We start from the raw sequence: 21,739 nt of genomic DNA on the forward strand, positions 1-21,739 counted from the left end.
AGCGGTTAGCTTAGCATAAACGCTGGAAAGAAGTGGAAACAGCGCTTTGGCTTCACTTTTGGAAAGCAGTCAAGTCGTCCATATTCATACACAGTCAGAGTTGGTTGGCTGGCCGGGGCTAACTGGTTAGCATGCTAACTTTGGCAGGAGATAAGCCAAAGAGCGCTAACATTAGAAATAAAGTGGATGAATAAATAAAGTAAGGAATTTTGATGCTGAATCCCCAGTGGGTGTGCTCGATTAAACAAACAACAGTTGTAGCTATAGAAAAAAACCTACATATAGCACCTTTAATGGATATGAGAGTGGTATCAACTTTTCCAACTATGACTTTGCACATGCGAAAATGAAAATGTAAAAAACCTTTTAAACACATTCACGCTATTTGCTTCCTGCTGTTTAGACTACAAAGGTTACACGTGTTTGATTATTTATTGTTTTGTGGGTTTGTCCTAATAAAAGGATAAAAGGAAAGAAAAGAAGGATTTATTCCATGATTCACTCCTCAGACTGATGTGAGGTCTGAGTGGTGATGTGCACAGGGAGGCTGGCTGCAGTCACACGGATCTGTCAGGTAACTCTACTCCTCTCTGATGTCATGATCGTGTAATTGAAACCTGGGGGCTGGAGGCTGCAGAACGCGGAGCCGGACCGGATCCCCGCCTCTCGCCGGACTAGCATTCCGCCAAGGAGGGGAGATCGTCTGTGGGAACATGGCGCATTTACTCTGGATTAACTTTCCCCAGGAAGAGAAGCTCCGCAGGGTCGTCACGTAGCGCACACGTCTCCCCAAATCTTGAACTTTTCTCCGCTCCGAACAAAGCGCAGCGGACCGTGAACTTTCGCCTGGTAGCGGACGGTGGCGGAGAGGTTTCCTGTCCCCGCTTCACCGTTAGTGGCTGTGGGATGAAAGTTTGGAGCCGCTGTCGCCGGATTTAGCAGCGATGGAAAAGCAAAGGACGAGGAAAGAGAAGGTAAGAGCCCTGGAAACAAGGGGGGGGGGGGTATTCGGTTAGGGGTCGGAACAGATGGCCCGGTGTCCGGGTGTCAGTGTGCGGAAGAAAGGGAGCTCCGACACGGTGACAGTTCCCAGACAGACGGGCTGCCCACCATCCTGCAAGGGATCCATCTGAAAACCAGTTCCCAGCGAGCTGCCATCTGACCGCTGCCAGGGCTGCAGGGAGGCTGCGTGGAGCCACTGCCATGCAGCCTCCCTGCTCCACTCCCAAGCCTCCAGGCTGTGGATGCCACCATGCTGAGGGGCTACTTGTTGACTCGAGGGTCAGGGAAGCACAGGTTACATTAGAAATCATTAGTGTCTTTAGAGCTGCAGGGCAACAGGAATCAATGTCCTTATTCAAACAAAAGGAGTTGGCAAGACGAGGCTAATTCAACTGTCTGGCATCTTTCAACAACAAAGCCAAAAAGACATTAACACAACATATAGAAGAGATTCAAGTAACATAAAGAAACACAAACAAATAGGATTAGGTTGAGTAAAATATAATAGAAGTTAAAGGGATAGTTCACCCCAAAAAACATCTAAATTCACTCATTATCTACTCACCACTATGCCGATGGAGGGGTGAACTCCACAAAACCCTTCTGGAGTTTCAGGAGTAAACAGTGTTGCAGCCAAATCCAATACAATTGTAGACATTAGTGACCTATCTTCAGACGTAAAAATAACAACAGTAAGAACATAACATGCCTCCATACAAGTGTCCGTAAGCCCTGACATTCATATTCGACTGGAAACTGTCATTTACACAATGTTTTTAGTCTAAATGTCCTCTATGGTCCACACGCAAACGCGGCTCCAGAGGAGGATAACATAGCGGTGAGTGGATTATGAGTGAATTTTCATTTTTGGGTGAACTATCCCTTTAAAGATAATAACAGTGCTGCTATAGTAGAGAGCAAAACTAAATGGGACCGAATATAGTTTAATACAAAGCAGTAACTACAGGATAACACCACAGTAGATTTTTAAGTCTGGATTTAAAAGCACTGAGAGCTGGAGACTTTATTCCAAAAAAAACGAGTTATCAAAACCTGAAAAAAACGAATTGAAGGTAAAATAAAGTCGACGCTACAGCAACAAAAACAACACATCATGAAAGCAGGTGTGTAACAGGGAGTTTTAGGAATTGATTTCAACACTGATTCTGTTTAGCACTAGACTGATTTTAGCTTATTATAAATTTATCAGTGTTGGTGTCAATGTTGAACGATAAGTAGCTTCAGTAATAACCGTGACCCCTGTAAAATAGTTGGTCCACCAGGGAGCGAGGTGACTGGATGTTTTGCACTGTTAACTGTCCCAGTCAGTTTGTATCTTCGTCACAATTCTTTACAAATCAAATGTCAGGTCCTGTATCAAGATTATTCATTCATGCTAAAAAATACGCCAAATATCTTTTGTCAGCATTGACCCCAAAAATCTAGTCTCAGTTGAGATATGTGTTGTGACAATTTGCAGGAAATGTCAGTGTAGAAAGGCCAAATGCACGTCAGAGGTAATTAATAAACAGTGTCTCTGGAGCTGGAACCAGGACAACTGCCAAAAAATGGAATTGTCATATTTCCCGAATTGGGTTTCAATCCCAAAATTCAAATATTCAAACAGTTTCTCCAATGTGAACATTGGGTACTATTCTAAGTTTTAAATAATTGTAAAAAACAACAACAACAACATTTTGGAAGATGCCGTCTTGGGCTGTGGTTCGTTATAATGGTTACTTTTCCCTTCTTACATTTTTTAGACTAAAGGATCAATCAGTTTATGAAGGAAAATAATCAGCAGATGACTCACCTCTGCCAAGGAATTTGTTTTCCGCCCTGTCTGTTTGTTTGATTTTCACCAGGATTACACAAAAACTATTCAACAGATTTCAATGAAACTAGTTGGAAGGATGGGACAGGGGCCAAAAACGATTTCTTACAATTTTGGTCACTTCCTTATTACATTTCTAGATACTGAGTTTTTTGATTTCATTCACAAAATCCCCAGTGAATAATGTATGAATCCTAATGAAAAAAAATTCAGCAGATTTTTTTTACGAGTTCATAAAAGTGCATAAAAAATATATTTATGTGTTTTGACTCGATTGAATTTAATGGGACTGGCTGGAAGCGGTATGCGCTCTGCTGACTAGTATTCTAGTTGATAACTGGAAGGGTGATCAGAGAGCGTATAAATCCGCCGATGCTAAAGCCCTATCTCGACATGTTAAAGAAAGTAGAAAGGTCCGTCCCTTTGTGTGGATATACGCCCCAAATGGGTTCATGCCTCACCACTCCACAAAATGTCATGGAAAATCGGTTTAGTATTTATTGCCTAACCCTGTAAACTAACCAACATACGAACAAACACCAATTAAAACTTATTTTGAAAGACAAACTAAGTATTATGTCTGTATTACATCTCAGAAACATTCCTGTCATAATTGCTGAGGTGGTGTTTCACTTTGTCCAACAATCAGTCCACAAACAAAGACGTATTCACATCTGAGGGGATATTAGCTTGAAAATATAACTACAACAATTTATTAAGAGAATTAATATATGAGAATAGTAATCTATTGATAGTTGTCTATTAACTAATCAATTATTTGATTAATCATTTCACCTGTAATCCACAGTAATATCAGCAGGGCTCTAATTCTTTCATCCAGCTAGTCAGAGCCATACCATAACCTAATAATAAAAAACATGTTATCTTTAGTCTTAATCCCTGACTTCATACTTATGCTCATAGTAATCATATTATCAGGTATCCTTGGTTCAAATACAGTTCTGCATGTGATTTAATCTAATAGCAACTAGTTGTCTCAGTTCATCACCTACAACATGACTCATATTAAAAGAACAGAGGTTCACTTTCAGGGCCACAATTTCCTCTCACTCAGGTATTCAGCTGCACAGTTTATGTCTGTGTCTCTGTGTTGTTCTCCAGGAATGTACTCCCTTTGACCTGATCTGAAAAAAGGGGCTGGGAATAGTAAGACAGGAGACAGGGGAAGTGTGTGTGTGTGTCTGTGTGTGTGTTGTGTGTGTGTGTGTGTGTGTGTGTGTGTGTGTGTGTGGGTGTGTGTGTGTGTGTGTGTGTGTGTGTGTGTGTGTGTGTGTGTGTGTGTGTGTGTGTGTGTGTGTGTGTGTGTGTGTGTGTGTGTGTGTGTGCACTCTAATGTTCAAGCCAGCAAATACATACCTATTAGTTATTGTGTCAGCAATGACAAAAAAATAACAAACTGTCAGTGCAAACGTCCTGCTGAGTGACTTAGTGCCACTTATCTTGTCAACTGTCTTTCGTACTTCTCACTGTGTGTGTGTGTGTGTGTGTGTGTGTGTGTGTGTGTGTGTGTGTGTGTGTGTGTGTGTGTGTGTGTTTGTAAATAAGCTGCCACAGACATATACACAGGCCATGTGACACATCAAATCAACACAAGCTTAATTAAAGATGCATTACAAAGTCACAATACAAATTCATGTCAGGGCAATTTAATGACTCAACTGGACAATTTGCCGTTTTACTAAAACATTGATTTATTTGTTGCTTTTAGAGAGAAATGTCTTATTTCCCACTGTGTTAAATGGGAACATGAGACTGTCACTAGATTCGTAAAATACAAATAAGAGTTTTCATATGGCATTTTCTTTTTTTTTTATATGTGCACAGACTTTAATTATAGTCTTTTTGCAACAACCTCACAACAGCAGACACACCATCACATTCAAATTGTCATAATGTGATCAGAGCTGAGGCTGAACTCTTTTTGTGCAGGTGTCCAGAGCACAGGTGGGAGAGGCTTCCCTGAACATTACATATTTATATACTGCTGCATGTATTCACTTAACCTCACCTAAGAACGTGTCCATCTCTTTGCTTGTCAGCCACAACCAGCCTGCTCCAACACAGGTCCTCTAGTATATTTATAATTCCGGCTCTCTAAAAGTTGCTGAGCCATTTTCCTCAACTAAGCTTTGTAAATCAGTTGTTGTTTTGTGAAGTGAACTGCAAATGCTGTTGTCTGATTTCAGAATAAATGTCTACCACTGCCCTCAGTAAACTATATTTACCATGAAGCAAACGCAGAATGTGGTGCAGAATCTGCAGTAGCTTAAACATCAATGAGCAGAGCAGAATGAAGACCTGCATTATCTCGACGATGCAACTTTGGTCAACCCCTACTCAAAAATCTTTTATAAAATGAATAATTTCACACACAGTGGCAGATATAGTACACAGATCCTTTAGCTAATGGGGGATTTCTTCAACCTGGGCCCTATGTTTCTAAATGTGGGTGTGTAAATGGTACATGGCAGCAGCAGGTACAATGTTACAAGGTTTTTTACAAAAAAAAAAGGCTCAATTTTTGACTCTGGGTGTTTCCTAAGAGTCTGGAAACATTACATGTCTCGCTCAACGAGGTCGCCCTCTCACATCTCATGAGACCTGGGTTGCAGGATGACGGAGGTGGAAAAGGGAGAGAGGAGTTTGGATTGTAGAGAAATTATTATGGCTGAATATTTTTTCTGATGCGGACAGTGTTGAAGAATGGCACAAGATGACCATTCCTACTTGTTTGAGCAGGAGTATACGGACGAAGAGCTCCAACAAATTGAATTGTGAATGAGGAGAGAGAGAAAGAGAGCCAACAAGCAGAGGAGGGACAACGAGCTGCTGCGCGGTTCCCAAGCTCTGGAAACCGATGATGTTCCTGTGGGTGCTGTGACTTTATGCCCACAGAGGAAGAATGTTAAAAAGAATGCAACAAATACTTTAAAGGACATTTTGTGGACTGTTGCTGTTGCCCCATAAGATTACACTGTAGCCACTGCTGTGTTGAGACTGTAGAGAGGATTTGCTGGATAGATTCTAAACGTTTTACACGTAATGTAAATACCAGAATGACTATTTAAGTAAAAGTAGTCATAGTACACAGTGTATACATACTCTGCAACATGTCAAGTCCTGCGTTCAAAACTTTATTTGAGTTAAAGGGGACATATCATGCAAATTCCGCTTTGTTAGTGCTTCTACACGTTAATGTGGGTATCTGGCATGTCTACCAACCCAAAAACTCGGGGAAAAAAACACTCGCGCGTTTTGTTATGGTTCCTCTAAGTCAGAAACGTCATGCTTGAGTGACTGGAATGAGCTTCCTGGGTTTTGTGTCGTCACAATACACTGGAAGTCTCCTACATGGCCTTGGCCAACCCCACCTCATCCCCCGCCCCCCACACTCGCTACGCTGGTTTTACACCGGATGCGCCGCGCGCCGTGCAGCGCAGCGCCGTTCTCCAGCCAGAGCCGCCTGGCTGTTCACACGGGACGAGCATTTCTCCGCTGGTCAGCCCCATAGACTGTATATATAAGGTCAGCGCGATTCTGCTTTCTCCGCTTGTTGTTGTACCTGTAATGTCGGGGTTCTGGGGTAAATGATGGTCTTCATAGCCCCCACCTCTCTTTCTCTCTCTGTCTATCTGCTTGTGTGCTTGTAGTGGATGGGCAGGGGGACATTTAATTATGTGATTGGGAAAATTAAAACTCCAGGACAACAGAAGGGAATACAAAGTATGGGATGCATATTTGATAATTTATATCATATAAAATATGTAATTTATATCGTTTAAAATCATGGGGGGAGGGGGGAGCTGGCTCATTAGCATTTAAAGGAACAGGCACTCAAAACAGGTCACTCTGTGGAGGGCTGTTTTATACAGGGTAAAAAGGGTGCTGTTTGAAATGATCCTTGTGGTATTTTGACCAAAGTATGTTACAGACATTTCATTAAGACCCCAAGGAACCATATCAACTTGTGGTAAAATGGGCATGCTATGTCCCCTTTAACGTAAAGAAATGAAAATATACTAAAAATTTCAAATATCAAAGTCTTCACTATGCAGAACTCACTACTTTATTGACTGCTGACTGACTTAATTTATAATTACATGATCATTTATAAGTTGACTTTATTTTGTATGATTCATTTGAAGTGGCAAAGTAAAGAGTAAGTAAAAGATTAATTAGGTGGAGTGAAAAAAAGTGCATTACTAGCTTTAAAAAGTGTAAAGTACAAAGTGAATAAGTACAAGTACTCAATCTTGTACTTAGCTACAGTACTTGATTAAATATATAGTACTTATTTACTTTCTCCAACTCCAACTGTGCTTTTGTGGAGACATGAAGCGACACAGTGGTGTAAGGAGAACTAATCACCCTGTCTGGACCTTTTAACTGAGCCATTAGTCAAACATGGAACAGATCAGTCAATGCATCAAACTCCACTCTCATATTTTCCACTTTTCACTTGAACTCACTGATGCTCCCTCGGCATGTGCCCAGATTGTGTGCAGGTGCTTCCTCGTAGGTTCCAGTGTACTCAGACTTCTGTTTAAAAAACACAAATGTGTACACATCCCACACAAAAGGTCATCTGTGTGAAGTCCCCACAGTGCATGTTCTCCTGTTTTCTAGTTCAGTAGTAATAGGATTAGAGCTTTACGTCTTTCGATATGTTGCTTTCTGTGTTTACCTCCGCAAACACAGCCCTGGTTACATGTTAAACAAGCTCTGCTTTATATCACGCCTGTTATATTTGTGTTAACATGATGGATCCATTAATAGTGATGGCACCTTTTAGAGAGCAGCTGCAGAATTGGCATTTCCAGAGAACTGTGAAAAGTGTAAATTGGCTCCATGGATCAAGCACTACTGTGTCATAGCTCCCCTCAGGGCTGCAGCCATCAATGAGGACACTGATGTCAGGCTGTCAACGTCCTTTTTCTGGACAACCAAAGGGCTTTTAGGCACATTGAGGGGAGTTGACAGCTGTTCCTCGTATTTTTAAATTCTATTTATTTATTTTAAAGCCAAGGCCCAACAATCCCATTATGAATCCACATTTAAATTCATTAGACTTTTTTTTATTTGAATGTGGACACCCTCATAAATATCAGTTACCTAAACATGTCTGATCCAGACCCACGAATTATTCTTTGAGAAATCAGTGAAAATGTTGACAAACACCCAACCTCATAATGTTAAATGATTTGGGTTCTTTCCTGACCCCCTGCCAAGTTTCGTGGTAATCAGTCCTGTAACTTTTGCATAATCCTGATCACTAAGTAACAGACAGACAGAGAAACGGAGATGGAACAATAACCTCCTTGGAGGAGATAAACATAGATGGAGAAATCAGACTCGATCTTGCACAGTGGGGCCTTGGAAACACTATTTATGGGGAAATAAATGAGTCTGTAATTGACTGAATATTTTTCCTCTGGAGAGAACTGTGTATGACTTGGTTTTAAACAACAATAAATAAAGAGACGGTGACTTTAACAAGAATTTAGTTATTTGATAGCAGAGCTTTAATGCATTTAAACTTGTAAGTAATGTAACTGGACAACTAAATAGGATATGAATTGTCAAAGCAACGCTTTTTAGAGACTTTCCTTTGGGTGCCCTGGATTGAATCCTTTCACTGCTCCACTCCCTGTTACAAAGGCTGTGGCAAGATCAGTGACAAAAATCGGACCTAAATCTCGCTATTAACAGACGGCCGCTTCTGATTGTTTCCAAATGAATCCCGTTGCCATCTGTCAGAGGCATAGTGTACTTGATTAAAAAGGCCATGAGTAAAACAGAGAGCACCGAGGCAGTACTTACTGTGCACCAGGAGTCACTTGATGAGCCAAGATGGAGAAGCTTAATGTGTCATTTGCTGCGGAAAGTCTCATGTACATAATTAACAAGGACTAAAGAGCTGCTGTGTTGATAGGGATTTGTCCTGCTCTCTGACCAGTAGAAGAAATCGCACAAGTTGTTCTGGATCACTTGTTGTAAATTATGTTTTGACTTTGACTGACTGTGTTTACAACAGTCTGATGCTGCTGCTGATGCTTCTGCTGCTGCGGCTGCGTCTGCTGATCATGTTTGCAGCCAAATTAGAACTCACTTCCTGTAATGTCATTATTTTTACACCTGCATGCGTCTGTCCCTTTCACCTCACACAGCATCTTTGCCTCACATCTCTCCTTTTGGTACTTGGCAACCGCCCTAGTGGTAGCTGCCCAACGTAAATATAAAATGGCTTAAACTTTGTGCATTTTCTTGCCTCTCACTCAAAACTCTCGTCTGAAGTTTTAGGAATCCCTCCAGTCTGCATATTTGAAGTGTGTATCCAAAGATTTTAGTGTGTTTTTGTGTGTGTGTGTGTGTGTGTGTGTGAGAGAGAGGGAGAGGAACAGAGAGGTATAATGAAGGCCTTGGTGTAAGCTCTGGTGAAAGGACAAATTTGGAAACACCAGATCAGGGAGGGAGGCAGCGCCTCAATGTTAAAGCTACAGAGAGCTAACCTCAGTGTGCACATTTTGCACAAGGTTTCAGCGGGTGTGACAGTGAAATGAACAGAAACCCTCATCTGACTGTCTGAGTCGCTGTCTGACTTTCCTCCTCTCTCTCTCCATCTCCCTGAGGAATTTGAGCCGTTACCACCGAACAGAAGGGAAGAGTGCACGCAGCAGTTTGGTCCCATTTGCCAGTGACTCCAGTATCATATCATGCAAATGAGGCTGCTGCAGTTTCTGTGTCGTCCCTGGTAGAGTTCTGATGGCACTAAGTCGACTTTTATAAAAGCAGCCGAAAGCACATTCACAATCCACACTTCAACTCGGTAGTGATGACAGATGTGCTTGGAGGCATGTTTCTGGTTTGGTCCTCCATGTATCCCATCTGTGAGAACATGATATCTCAGGAACGCCTGTAGGGAGTTTCTTTAAATGTGGCATTTTGATTGATTGATCTTGACTCATTTGATCAACCTGACCTTTGTAGCTTACTGGCACAAAATACATGGTATAACTTAGCACCTCGTGTTCCTCCTGTAAGAGGGCAGCTCTCCCCACTGAGTGACAGTATATAGCACTTAAGTAGGGCTGAGTATTGGCAACAATCTGCTGATACAATAGGTATCATGATGCAGGGATTACATATATCACAATATATTGCGATACTGTAAGCAAGGCAATATATTGCCATTTCTTCTAACTTTAGGAAGACCACTACAGTATTTAAGGTAGGGTATGTAATTTGTTCCTTAAATACGTTTTATCCCATTTGATGAAATCTTCCTTACGTCCTGATAGCCATCAATAAATAAAGTCATCTGGAAAATAAAAGAAAAAGCTGATGTCTGTGTCCCTCGCGGGACTGTGATAAACATGACCAATCATTTCATTCTGATGGAACAAAATTATCTGCTGGTGAACCTGTCACTAACTGACCAGCCTGCTACACCCTGCCTGTGCTGCAGGGGATCGAACCACCGTCCTTGTAGTTAATGGACGACCCTCTCTACCTCCTGAGCTGCACAGCTCAGGTTGTTCCTGATGAGTGACTGTCGACGAATGTTGATTGATTAATGGAGTGATCATTTCAGCTGTAATTACATGACATTTAACAGATGTATCTCTCTCTCTCCTCTTGTCCTCCTCTTCCTTCCCATCAACTCCTCAGTTCTCCCTGTTTGGTTCTCGCTCCACCAGCAGGACCAACCCTCCTTCTTCATCCTCCTCCTCTTCGTCCCCTGTGATACCTTCAGCGGCAACACTGAAAAGAGCGGAACGACCAACGGGCTGCAGCCCCTCCGGCCTGAGCAAAGCCGAATTTCTGGAGCGCGTGCGTCGCAGTAACCAGGCGTGCCAACAGGGGGAGTATGAGCTGGCTGTGCGTCTGTACAGCGAGGCCCTGACCGCTGACCCCCAGAACTGTATCCTCTACAGTAACCGCTCGGCGGCCTATCTCCGACTGGGTCAGTACAGCACTGCTCTGGATGACGCAGTCAAAGCTCGTCTCATCAACCCCAAATGGCCCAAGGTAAGAGTTTCCTGCTAAAACACACACTCACATGTATTTTATTCATTAGAAGAGTGGATGTATCCATTAAGTGGATGGTTAGATGGATGCTGACGGGTGTGTAGAGGGTTTCTTTACTTGTCTGCTTCTCTAAATCATCTCACTAATGCTATATAAATATATATGTATATACGGAGGAGTGGACATGTAGCTAATCATAAACCCTTGGTGGATCGTGGTGGTGGATCATGATCGTGGCGGCAGCTGATCATGGACTATAACAACAAGACTGCTTGATATACAATAGGCCTACTCACATATCTACCTTTACATATATATATATATAGAAGATTGATTATTGGATGTGAGGTGCCATCACTACATGGTTTAACCTTTTTAATTAGTCGTTCGAGGTCCAGTGATGTGAGGGAGAAAGAGTCGTGTTAAAATGTGCAGTGTTTCGTATTTCCACTTTAACCAGATAATTAAATACACCCGAAGACGGTGGACTTTTTACATCTACCACCACAGTAAGCCGTGAGGAAGGTGAAGGCTGGCGAGGGCAGAGAGTCTTCTAAATCCATTCAGAGTGGGAAGTAAGCAGGCCTGAGACAGGGTTTTGCCAGGCTACCCCTGTCTGGACAAGTGGGGCCCGGCCAGCTCGACTCTACTTCCTTTCTCTGTGTAAGAGAATGGACGGAAGTGTTGTTGGGTGTGTATGTGGTGTGTGTGTGTGTGTGTGTGTGAGTGTGTGTGTGTGTGTGTGTGTGTGTGTGTGTGTGTGTGTGTGTGTGTGTGTGTGTGTGTGTGTGTGTGTGTGTGTGTGTGTGTGTGTGTGTGTGTGTGTGTGTGTGTGTGTGTGTGTGTGTGTGTGTGTGGGAGCGCTTCGCATGGCTGTTATTTTGTTTTCCGAACCCTGGCCAGGCCTTGGCCTGAGTTTGGCACTTAAAGACAATAACAGAAGCAGCATTCCTTGTGTGTGTGTGTGTGTGTGGCTCGTATAGTGGCGGTGTCATAGCAGTGGGCTTGCTGCAGCATTCGCCGTGGGTTAAAGGCAAGGTCGAGACTAATGAACTACCAATAAGAGAGTCTCTGTGAGACGGACGTTTACTTCTGCTTGAGCTCTCTCTTTCTGCTCTTCACCCAGTCTCCTTTGCGCTCTTCTCTTTTCTTCTTCTCTGTTTTGCCTCCCACAGTTTGTCCCATTGCTGCCCCCGTCGACTTTTCTGTTGGCACAACAGGCTCAAACACACACTCACTGTATCACACACACACACACACACACACACACACACACACACACACAAAGCGCGACCCGGTCATGGGAACAGAGGGGTGTAGCTTGTCAAAAGTTGCATAAGTTTGTGGGCTTATCAGGATAACAACACTGTACAGAAGCAGAAAACTTCTGTGCATTTTGATGTTGTTTTCTTGTTGTGTTCCTGTGCAGCTTTATCGTTCTGTGTCACATTCAGTGCAGAGCTTTGAGAAAGCCTTTTGTTTCTTTGTGATTCAAATGAAGTCACAAACTGCGGCAGGAGCGAGAGCCTTTCTCTTGACTCGCTCTGAGTGTTTTCCAAAGACAGACCTGACTATTTTGTGTGTGAATGTTTGCTCTCATCCGCACACTCGCGCTGTGTGTTTGTATGAAGTTGTTCAGTACTTTCAAAGAGGCTTTTTTCTTTTTACCCCCGTGCCAGTGCATTTATTCAGATTCCAAAGTCTGCAGCAGTCTGGGAAACGTCTGCTCCTGCACACAAGCTGCTTCACTCTTTGGTCCCTCGGATAAAGACGTCTGTTCGGTCCTCTCGTGTCCAACAATAGAGGCACCGCAGCAGATCTGAGGCTGCATCAGGTTTCGGATAAATTGTCTTAGAATTGACTCAGTTTTGGGATAATTCGCCCTCATTAAGGGTGCATGGGAGAACCTGTGGTTTTACATTGTTCAGTATGAGCACAGAATGACAAACACTTGATAAACAACCAAACATTTTATAAATCTGAGGTAAATAAATATGTGTTATACTTCCACTGTGCTTACACAATGCAAAAAGTACTATATCAATATATACTGAACCTTTGCTATATTGCTGAGCGTGGCCGCCTTGTTGAGACGAATTTTCAATATGAGCTATACAAATAAAATATGATTGATTGATTGATTGATATTGCTGTTGAGGAATATATTATTATTGATTAATTGCCCAACCGTACATATGACAAACCTGCTAACAGTTTCTTATTTACACGTTGTGATGATACGATTAAGTCATGTTTGTGTCCTCATGATAAATGTGAGTCCATTATTCACTCTTTCCACCAACTCCAGAGGAAAATGTGTCTGTAAAGAGCTTGATCAGATGTTAAAAGATGTTAAAAAGCAGTTTAGACCTGAGCTGTGGAACTAGATTTAGGTGATGTTCCTCTGGGGGTTCGTCACTGCAAATCTTAAAATAGTTTCAGTTCTATGCCTCCAGGGTTTTAGGATATTCAAGATTTTTAGAGCTGAAACACTAAGTAGATTAACTGATTTGTGAGCAGAAAAAAAATCTACAACTATTCTGATTATAGATCTGTTACGTGATTGTTTCATCTCACATTTGAAGACTTTATGTCTCCTTCTCATTTACATCACTGAACATTCAATATCTGTGACTTATTGTTCAACTAAATAAGACATTTTAAGATTTCACCTTCAGATTTTTCTTTATGTGAGTTACTTTTATTCAGCAAATAATTAGTATTCCCATCAGGAAATATAAGTAAGATTGGTCGAGGTCAATAACAATAATTGTTTCTTGCTGATTTTGGTTGCTTTGGTTATTTCACAGACTTCTCTGGGAACTACAGAAGAAATAGTCCCTATGGAAACTGTTGACAGACTGTTTTTCAGATTAGGGCCTGGTCACACATAAGCAAATGTTTCAGAGTAAAACATTTGCCTCCTGTTCACTTCTAATCTGTGCAGGCGAGGGAAAAACATTTGATTCCTATGGCGAGGCAAATCGCAGACACGTTGGCGTATATCTTTGACCCTGCCCTTGTGCTGAGCTACAAGGAGGATTTTCTGCAAAATCAATTATAATGTTCATTGTTTTACAATGTTGCGATCACCACAAACACAATTCTCCTTCTCTTTCATAACTCTAGAATAGAGGCAGGATTCTCAGGGACAAATATGTCAAACTCTAACCATCTGTATTGAAGGAAACTGAAAAGAAATGAAAGGAAGCGAGAAAATATGTATTTTTTTGTGTGAGTTGGGTGAACTGAGCCTTTAATCGTGTGGCCGTAAGTTAGAAGTTACCGTTCGAAGCTGTTCCTAAATATCCTGCTGCGGGAGTTGTAGCTGGAATCAGTGCAGATCATCAGTTAGCGTTCCACGGGCTCTCTGCTCTGAAGTGGAAGCCAACCAGATGGCAGCCAGCTACGCCTGTTTACGCAGAGGGCCCGTGGAGCTGGCCCCGCACCGCTCAGGCTTCCCCTGTCATTAACCAACTACTCTGCAACCGCACGCTGCAAAAATATTACTGACATACGTGCAGAGAAAGCGTGGAGCCTTTAAGCGGGTCACAGGACCTAAAATGGCCTGTTTCGGAAGGTTGGCCACATGACAGAGTTTATATTATAATGGGATCTAAGCAAAGGAAAAGATTCAATTTCCTCATGTTGGAGTTCCTCCCAGGTTGGACGAATTTAAGATCCCATGACCTGACCCGGGACTGTGTTGATGCGACGGTAATGTTCTCCGTGGAGTTTGTGCTCCATGTGAAGTTGTGTCATGGAGAACTCGGTCTGGGTCAGTAGGGTAATCCATGACTTACTGCAGACCACGTGAGGAAGCGAGTTTCTCCAACAGGCAGATATTTCACTTTGTGTGCTCCACTTATGTTTCTCTCTGGCAAGTGTGGTCCCACTGGTTCTTGTTGCTCCTTCATATTTTTTTTCACAACAGTTCAACTCAGTTAAACTTCTCATGCAAAGAATTATAGCTGCAATGATTTGTCACTTAAACAACAGGCAAATACTCTGATGATTGATTTATTGTCTGAGTCACTCACCAGCCTATTAAATTGGGAGTTTATTGTTTGCATCAGTTTATCATTGTGAGGTGAATCCTTTTGGGGTTTTGGATTGTTGGTTGGACAAAAAAATGATTTGAAGACGTCCCTTTGTGTTTTGGGATACAATGATTACCAGTTTGATTCACGAGTCCCGAGTTATTGTCTTACTTGTTTAATCAAGAAAAAAATGCTTTTCTTCTGTGTTTTGTATGGTTTTTAATTGAATATCATTTTGTTTTGGACTGTTATTTGGACAGAATAAGGGGTCGGAAGAAGTTTTCCATAGTTCTTTTTTCAACCTTTCATAGAACAAACAATACATCAGTTCATTAAGAAAAACTCAACCGATTAATCAATAGCTTAACAGATATGAAAACCTATTTGCAGCTCTTCTCAGAGAAATTTATGGCAATTTTTCACAGTTCTCTGACATTTCATACATAATGGGATTAATCAGTTAATCCACAAAATACTCAGGAGATCATTTAGTAAAAAACACATTTCTTCGTCGCAGCCCAGCAGAGATAAAACGCCATAAGATATTACTTTTCAGTGTTTGGGGTATTTTTGGTTTTTCATTTATTTTTCAATTGCTTGTCCACAAATATTAATAAGCTGATTAATAACAGTTGACAAGCATGCGTTTTACTCATTAAGGTAATCTCATCCAACTATTACGTAATTACCCAGATAATTGCACATATTGAAATCTTTAGATCTGCTTCAACAAAGTACAGGCATTAAGTGTTAGACATTTTAAAACTGATGACGATCATCAGTGCTCACCGCTGAAACAAACACTCTCTGCAAATCTGGGCCAATAATGTGTTTTTGGCTCCAGAACACGAATCTTCCCGTTGACACTTGGGATGTTTCTGTGCAAGGAGGTAGTGTTTATATTTTCTGTTTCTGTTGCTGCAACAAGAAAATAAATGCTTTATTTTATGGGTCTGTGATCTTCAAATCATTTCCCCAGAAAATGCACTGGTAATGAAATGTGTTGCCATTTATAAAGACAAAGCTCAAAGACCCTCATGTAGTTAAGATTCATTTAGTTGTGTTTATTTGTTGTTGTCTTGTTCGAGCCCTCATTTAATGTCCACTCATTTATTTATTTTAACTCTATATTATATTTCTTTTTAGACATATTTCAGCTGACCTGCTGTGCTCTGACTGAAAGCATGTGCCTGGTTAAACAGCAGTCAGTTGGAATTACAGGTTCTGGATTGGTTTCAGTAGGCCCGGGCACATAATTACTTCTCAGGCTTTCCAAATTAAAAGGTGAACTAAAAGTAGCATCTTTTAAATTTGCTCATTCCTCAGATGCTTTTGTCCAAAGTGAGTGACACAACAAAAAGCTTCTGTAGAGCAGGAGACCTTGAAGTCGTTACTAAATGCTTAATCGGTTCACTAAGACAAAGTGGAGGAGATCCAGACATTTACAGAAAGTAAACAGGAACTGCTAGTAAGGCACGTTCTGTTAAAGACATTAACAGAACCATAAAAAACTGATGTTTTATGACAGATGAATATTGTATTTGTGTCTTTTCTTTCCTGCATTATCTTTTTTTTCCATTAAAAACAGATACATTTGCAGTATTGAAGTCTCTAAAGTTTATTTTTTTTGTACCTGTAACATCCACCAATCATTTACTGTTCCTTGTAAAGTAAAATTACTAAACGCACACAAACACTTGGCACCGACCGACACACATATGAAAACTCTTTATCAGATTTCTGTGTTACAGATGCAGTGCCCATATCCAAAGAACACCCCTCTTGCTTTACACACTATCATTATCTCCAGATTACACGCTTCTTCCAGGAAATCTTGTCGGAGTTACAGGATCTGCTAAATAAAGCATCACCAGACCTGAAAGTTGAGATGTCATGAAACACTGATTTTACGGAGTGGCCACTAGAGCGCAGCACTGACGCACCAGGGGAAACTACCTGGTCCCAACCACAGGGAGCTCAGGCATAACTTTTCCCTTTGTTACAGATCTCTCTTGAGCTGCATCACATGAGGCTTTGCGGCTCACAAGCACGCACAATCCATGTGACCCAACCCAGGCTAAAAGGCTATTCCCACTGCTGCAGAGACAGAACAGAGCATTTGCCTTATTTGCTGCTCTGTCACCTGATGGAAGTGTAAATTGTTGTAGGTTAAAATAATCCCACTTCCTCCTCTTTCCTGTCTCTTCTTTCCCTCACACCTTATCGCTCCCATTAGCAGCAGCAGCGGGGCCAGACGAAGCTACTGTACCTCACCGCTTCCCATCTGTAAATGGATTTGATAACATGTCTGGGGAAAAATGCACATCAGCAAATAACACTGCTTCACACTGTGTCTCACACCGAACACACACACACACACACACACACACACACACACAACACACACACACACACACACACACACACACACACACACACACACACACACACACACACACACACACACATAACACTCTCGCTTGGAGTGGAGTGGGCCTAATTGCTTGGTATTAATTCAGGAGATATGCTCCTACTTCTCTGCTCTCAGTGTTCATATACTGCTGTAAGACATCTGCTCGCACACAGACAGACTCTGCTGTCTCAGCAACCATCCCGAGCTGCTGGAATCTCCGCTTCTTCTTCTTCTTTCTTTTTTTTGTCCGTTCTTTATCCTCCCTCTGCGTCCGTCTCTCGTGCTCACAGTTTGGCGCCTCAGCTGTCTGTGCAAAGAGAATTGCACAGGAGGGAGAAAGATAACAGCAGTGGGAGATAATGAAAGAGTAACTTGAACATGGTGCGGTGATATCAGAGAGGGAATGACTCAAAATGTGACACAGGATAAGGATTTACAGTCGCAGCTCCAAGCACCAAATGACCAGAGCACAAGCAGCTCCCAGAGATGCACTGTGGGTCCTATGGTACATGATTCTTGCACTGCTGAAGTGATGTCACCATATTCCCAGCTGTCATTTACTTTTACTGACTTGATGTAAATGATTGCTAAACTTGGAGATCAACACCAAATTTCAGTTGTTCATATAAGCAGATTTTTCGTCATAAATATCTCAAAGAAATTCACAAAAATGTTGAAAAATCTCACAATATAATAGAAAGTGAATCCACACCCTTTTCTTTCTTTGTTTTTGAATGCACCAAAGACCACCATACTAATTTCACTACACCAATTTCCATACTAATCTTAAAGGTTCAGTGTGCAGAATTTAGTGAGTTGCCATCAGGGTCAATTTGGGGTTAAGTAAATAGCCCAAGGACACTTCGGCATGCAGAATGGGGGAGACAGGGATCGAGCCGCTGACCTTCTGGTTAGTGGTCAACCCGCTCTACCTCCTGAGCTGCAGCACCATGTCATACACTACAGTTGTAATGTCGTAATTTCTGCAAGAATCTGTCCATCAATCACAACTGTGGACAAATTGGAATTTTGACCTGTTGATGACGCTACATGCAAGAATCCCTAATGTGTAATATCTCATAATGAGCGATATATCAATATCTGAAACAAATGCTGCAGCAACTATTTCAAAGGTTGTTGAGAAATTCTACTGTGAACTACCTCTGCTCAACTCTGAACTCAGTCCTTTTGCACTTGGTAAAATGTCAGAAGATGAACAAAGTCAAAACGGAACATGATAGCCTTTAACAAAATTTCACACCAATTGATTTTCGGTCTGGACCTCAGTGGTGGACCCACTGACTGATAATACTTTAATATAAAAATGAAGTCCAATTTGTAAAGTAAGATTACCCATATGTTTTAATTGAGACTACTGGTCCCTCATCATTATCTATAGCTCCAAGCTTTGCTTTGGGGTTTCCTGTCCTTGTTTTAGGTCTTTGGGATTTCCTGGCAACCCCTCAGTGCCTTTGGACCAGAGAGGGCCTCTGAGTAATAGAGCAGAAAGAAAAAAAGGCTGAAAGAAGAGAGGAGAGATAAACAGCAGGAGGAATGACTCACTAATAATGGGGTGTATGTTGCTGTTTCCAGTCAGACGGCGAGGTTAATGAACAATCACGCATTCGAGACTCCTGTGATGTCTGTGTGAGGGGCGTCTGTGGAGGGAGGCAGTCGGTGTTGGGCTTGAGCTTCAAAGAGTTCCGTAATGTGACGGGAGTGTGTGTAATACAAGCAGGGGTCACACCCAAGTATAATCTCCTTTTTTAATGATGCACACTTAACGGCAGCATAAATCTGATAAGTCAGTCCGTCTTGTCATTTACCAAGTGGACTTTTTAAGGGTGTAAAAGCATCAAGCCACTTATCCCACTCCCACCACTAGAAGGGGGTGCAGTGGGTCAGCAGTGCAGATCAGTAAGTTATCATGCTAGCTGCTCTGTATAGGCTGCTGCTTAAAATGGTCACTGTGGATGGAGGGGAACTTAGCTCAACACTGAAATGTCTCAACAACTATTGGATGGATTGTCTTTAAATCTTATACAGATATTCACGTTCTAAGTCGGGATGAGGTTTAATCACTTTACAAAGTAGCCGGTAAGAACAAATTAGTTTTGCTCACATTACAGAATCACAGTTTGAATTCTTCTTCTCGTCGATCGCCGACACCCGTCAACCAAGCATTAATGATTAAACAGTAAGATTAAAATGTTCTAATAGGAATGGATGCATGTCTGTGGGATTCATTTTTACATTTGCAAATAGCAGCATTGGCGATAGAACATGATCATTCAGAACATCCACCTGCAGCTGCTGTGAACGGATTCAAACTGATGAAAACAGACCAACAGGCCCACACAGTGTTTCCCATGAGTTAGCTCGACTGTAGCGGCTTCCATGGAATCATTTAACCTTCCACAGTTTCATCGTGAGCTGGATTTTTTTTACACATCTCTTAATAACATAGCAGAACTGTAACAGTGTTTTGTGCAGTTGCTTCAGTGTAGCGCTTTGTACCACACTATTTGCCAATTTGCCATGCTCTCTCTCTCTCTCTCTCTCTCTCTCTCTCTCTGTCTCATTGAGTTTTAGCTGTATGCAAAACTTCGCTTTGCACAATCCTCTAGTGTTTACTTACAATGTATTGCACCCCCCCTTTATATTTTTAAGATTTATATTTGCACAAATACACCACAGCAAACTCCTTGTATGTGTAAACCTGCTTGGCAATAAAACCAGATTCTGATTCAGATTCAGATTCCCGAACTGCATGGATGCCCCGTCCTGTTTCCCTGTCCTAAACTGACTTGTTGCAGTGGTTCATGTCACTGAGTGGTGCGGCCTGTCACTATGGCAACAGTGGTTCAAATTAAGGATTATCTTTTTCTTTTGTGAAATTGTTCTCAGGATTTACTGTATAAGCTCAGATGACTAGTGTGTGTGTGTGTGTGTGTGTCTTAATAAGTTTTAGCATTATGGAGCATGAAATCATTTGAATCACATGAAATTCTAAATTGTGGATTGTGTGCTTGCTTAGTTTCTTTCTAAGGGGAGATAATGCTTATTTCATTTGTGCAGTAAATGATCCCGCCGGCTTTTACACAAAAGCGTTCATTCTGTTTTCCCTTTTCAAAAATGTTCTTGAAAAGATCACTGTAGTGTTACTGTACATAGAAAAACACTATTCCTCCAGATAACGTGATAATTGCATTGTTTTTTTTAATGGTATCAGGTTTTAATCATTTCTCTCTCTTGAGAAATCTGGTTTAGATTTGCAATAATTGCTGTATATATGCAACTTCTTTAACTATTGTTCTAATGGATGAACCATCAAAGCCATTTTTGGTGCCGGCGAACGTTTCAGTTATTCTTTGTATTACTCTACAGGGAAATTAATACCTTTGAATTTTGGACTGTTAGTTAAATAAAAGAAAATTAGATGACATCACTTTGGTCTCTGGAAAATTGTAGAAGTAATTTCCCACTTTTGTCTGTTTTGTTAGACATTAAAGCTCCTACATTTTGGCGCCTCTGCGGTTGTGTCTCCACTGTCACCTGTGGTAAAAACCTAGGTCCAGACAGCACTTTTGTAGACATTTGTTTTGGAAGGAGTGAAAAAACACCGCAACACTGCAGCTCTCTTTGGATTTTTTTTACTGTAATGATATAACATGAGTTTGCATCCTCTTCTCTGCTCCAAATGCAGACTGAGAGAGAGAGATTCCTGGGTGCACGTACCAAGGTGCGCAAAGATCAAAATTCTCAAGTTATTTATATGAAAATATAGATACATAAAATACGAACCCATTTGTCAGTAAAGACAATCGTCTAACAATATTAGAAGATTTAACAGAACCATTTAGTATTAAGTACAATAACACAGATACAAGAAATCCATACCTCCCCTTCCTCTTACTGTGGGGTGACGGAACATCCCACCTGAGACAATACCAACTCACTCAATGTATAGGGGCTTAAAGTTGGCTGGAATATCAAACCACCAGCCTGACTGCCGTAAATCATTCCTCTGACTTCGCGGGTAATCCAGCCCAACCACAGACTTTAAAAATAGTTTATAGAAAAAGCTGAGTCATAAAGAGGCAGCAATATCAAAATAACTTGTATCTAATTTGTTGAAATCCTCTTCACGTCTCGATACCCATCAACAAATAAAAACAAAGTCTGTGGCCCTCGCACAACTGTTCTAAAAATGACCAATCATTGCAATTAGACTGAATGCAATGATTGGCTGGTTTACCTGTCTGTCACCAACCGACCTTCCTGCCTGCACGCACCCTGCCGCTGCTCTCAGACAGCGAGCGAGCCACAGAAAAGTCGTCTTCCAGCAGTTGTCAGTCAGTGCACGTCCATGTGTTTTGGGGGCGTAGCTTTGACCAGAGG

The 21,739-nt window shown here is 41.6% G+C and overlaps 1 protein-coding gene across 4 annotated transcripts in view; it reads left to right on the forward strand.

Moving 5' to 3' along the window:
- The first annotated feature begins 624 nt into the window (after positions 1-624).
- The window catches only part of ttc28 (tetratricopeptide repeat domain 28), a 135,106-nt gene continuing 113,991 nt past the window's right edge, over positions 625-21,739 (forward strand). For 3 of the 4 annotated variants that reach the window (XM_035184263.2, XM_047344386.1, XM_047344387.1), the window contains exons 1-2: positions 626-974; positions 10,526-10,885. In XM_035184263.2, coding sequence (XP_035040154.2) covers positions 945-974; positions 10,526-10,885 — 390 coding nt within the window. In that variant the 5' untranslated portion in view covers positions 626-944. Of the gene's footprint in view, positions 975-10,525; positions 10,886-21,739 lie in introns of all 4 variants that reach the window. The other variant, XM_047344385.1, reaches the window with a different exon arrangement.

This window comes from Hippoglossus stenolepis, chromosome 18, assembly GCF_022539355.2.
Source record: "Hippoglossus stenolepis isolate QCI-W04-F060 chromosome 18, HSTE1.2, whole genome shotgun sequence".
Classification (NCBI taxonomy): Eukaryota; Metazoa; Chordata; class Actinopteri; order Pleuronectiformes; family Pleuronectidae; genus Hippoglossus; species Hippoglossus stenolepis.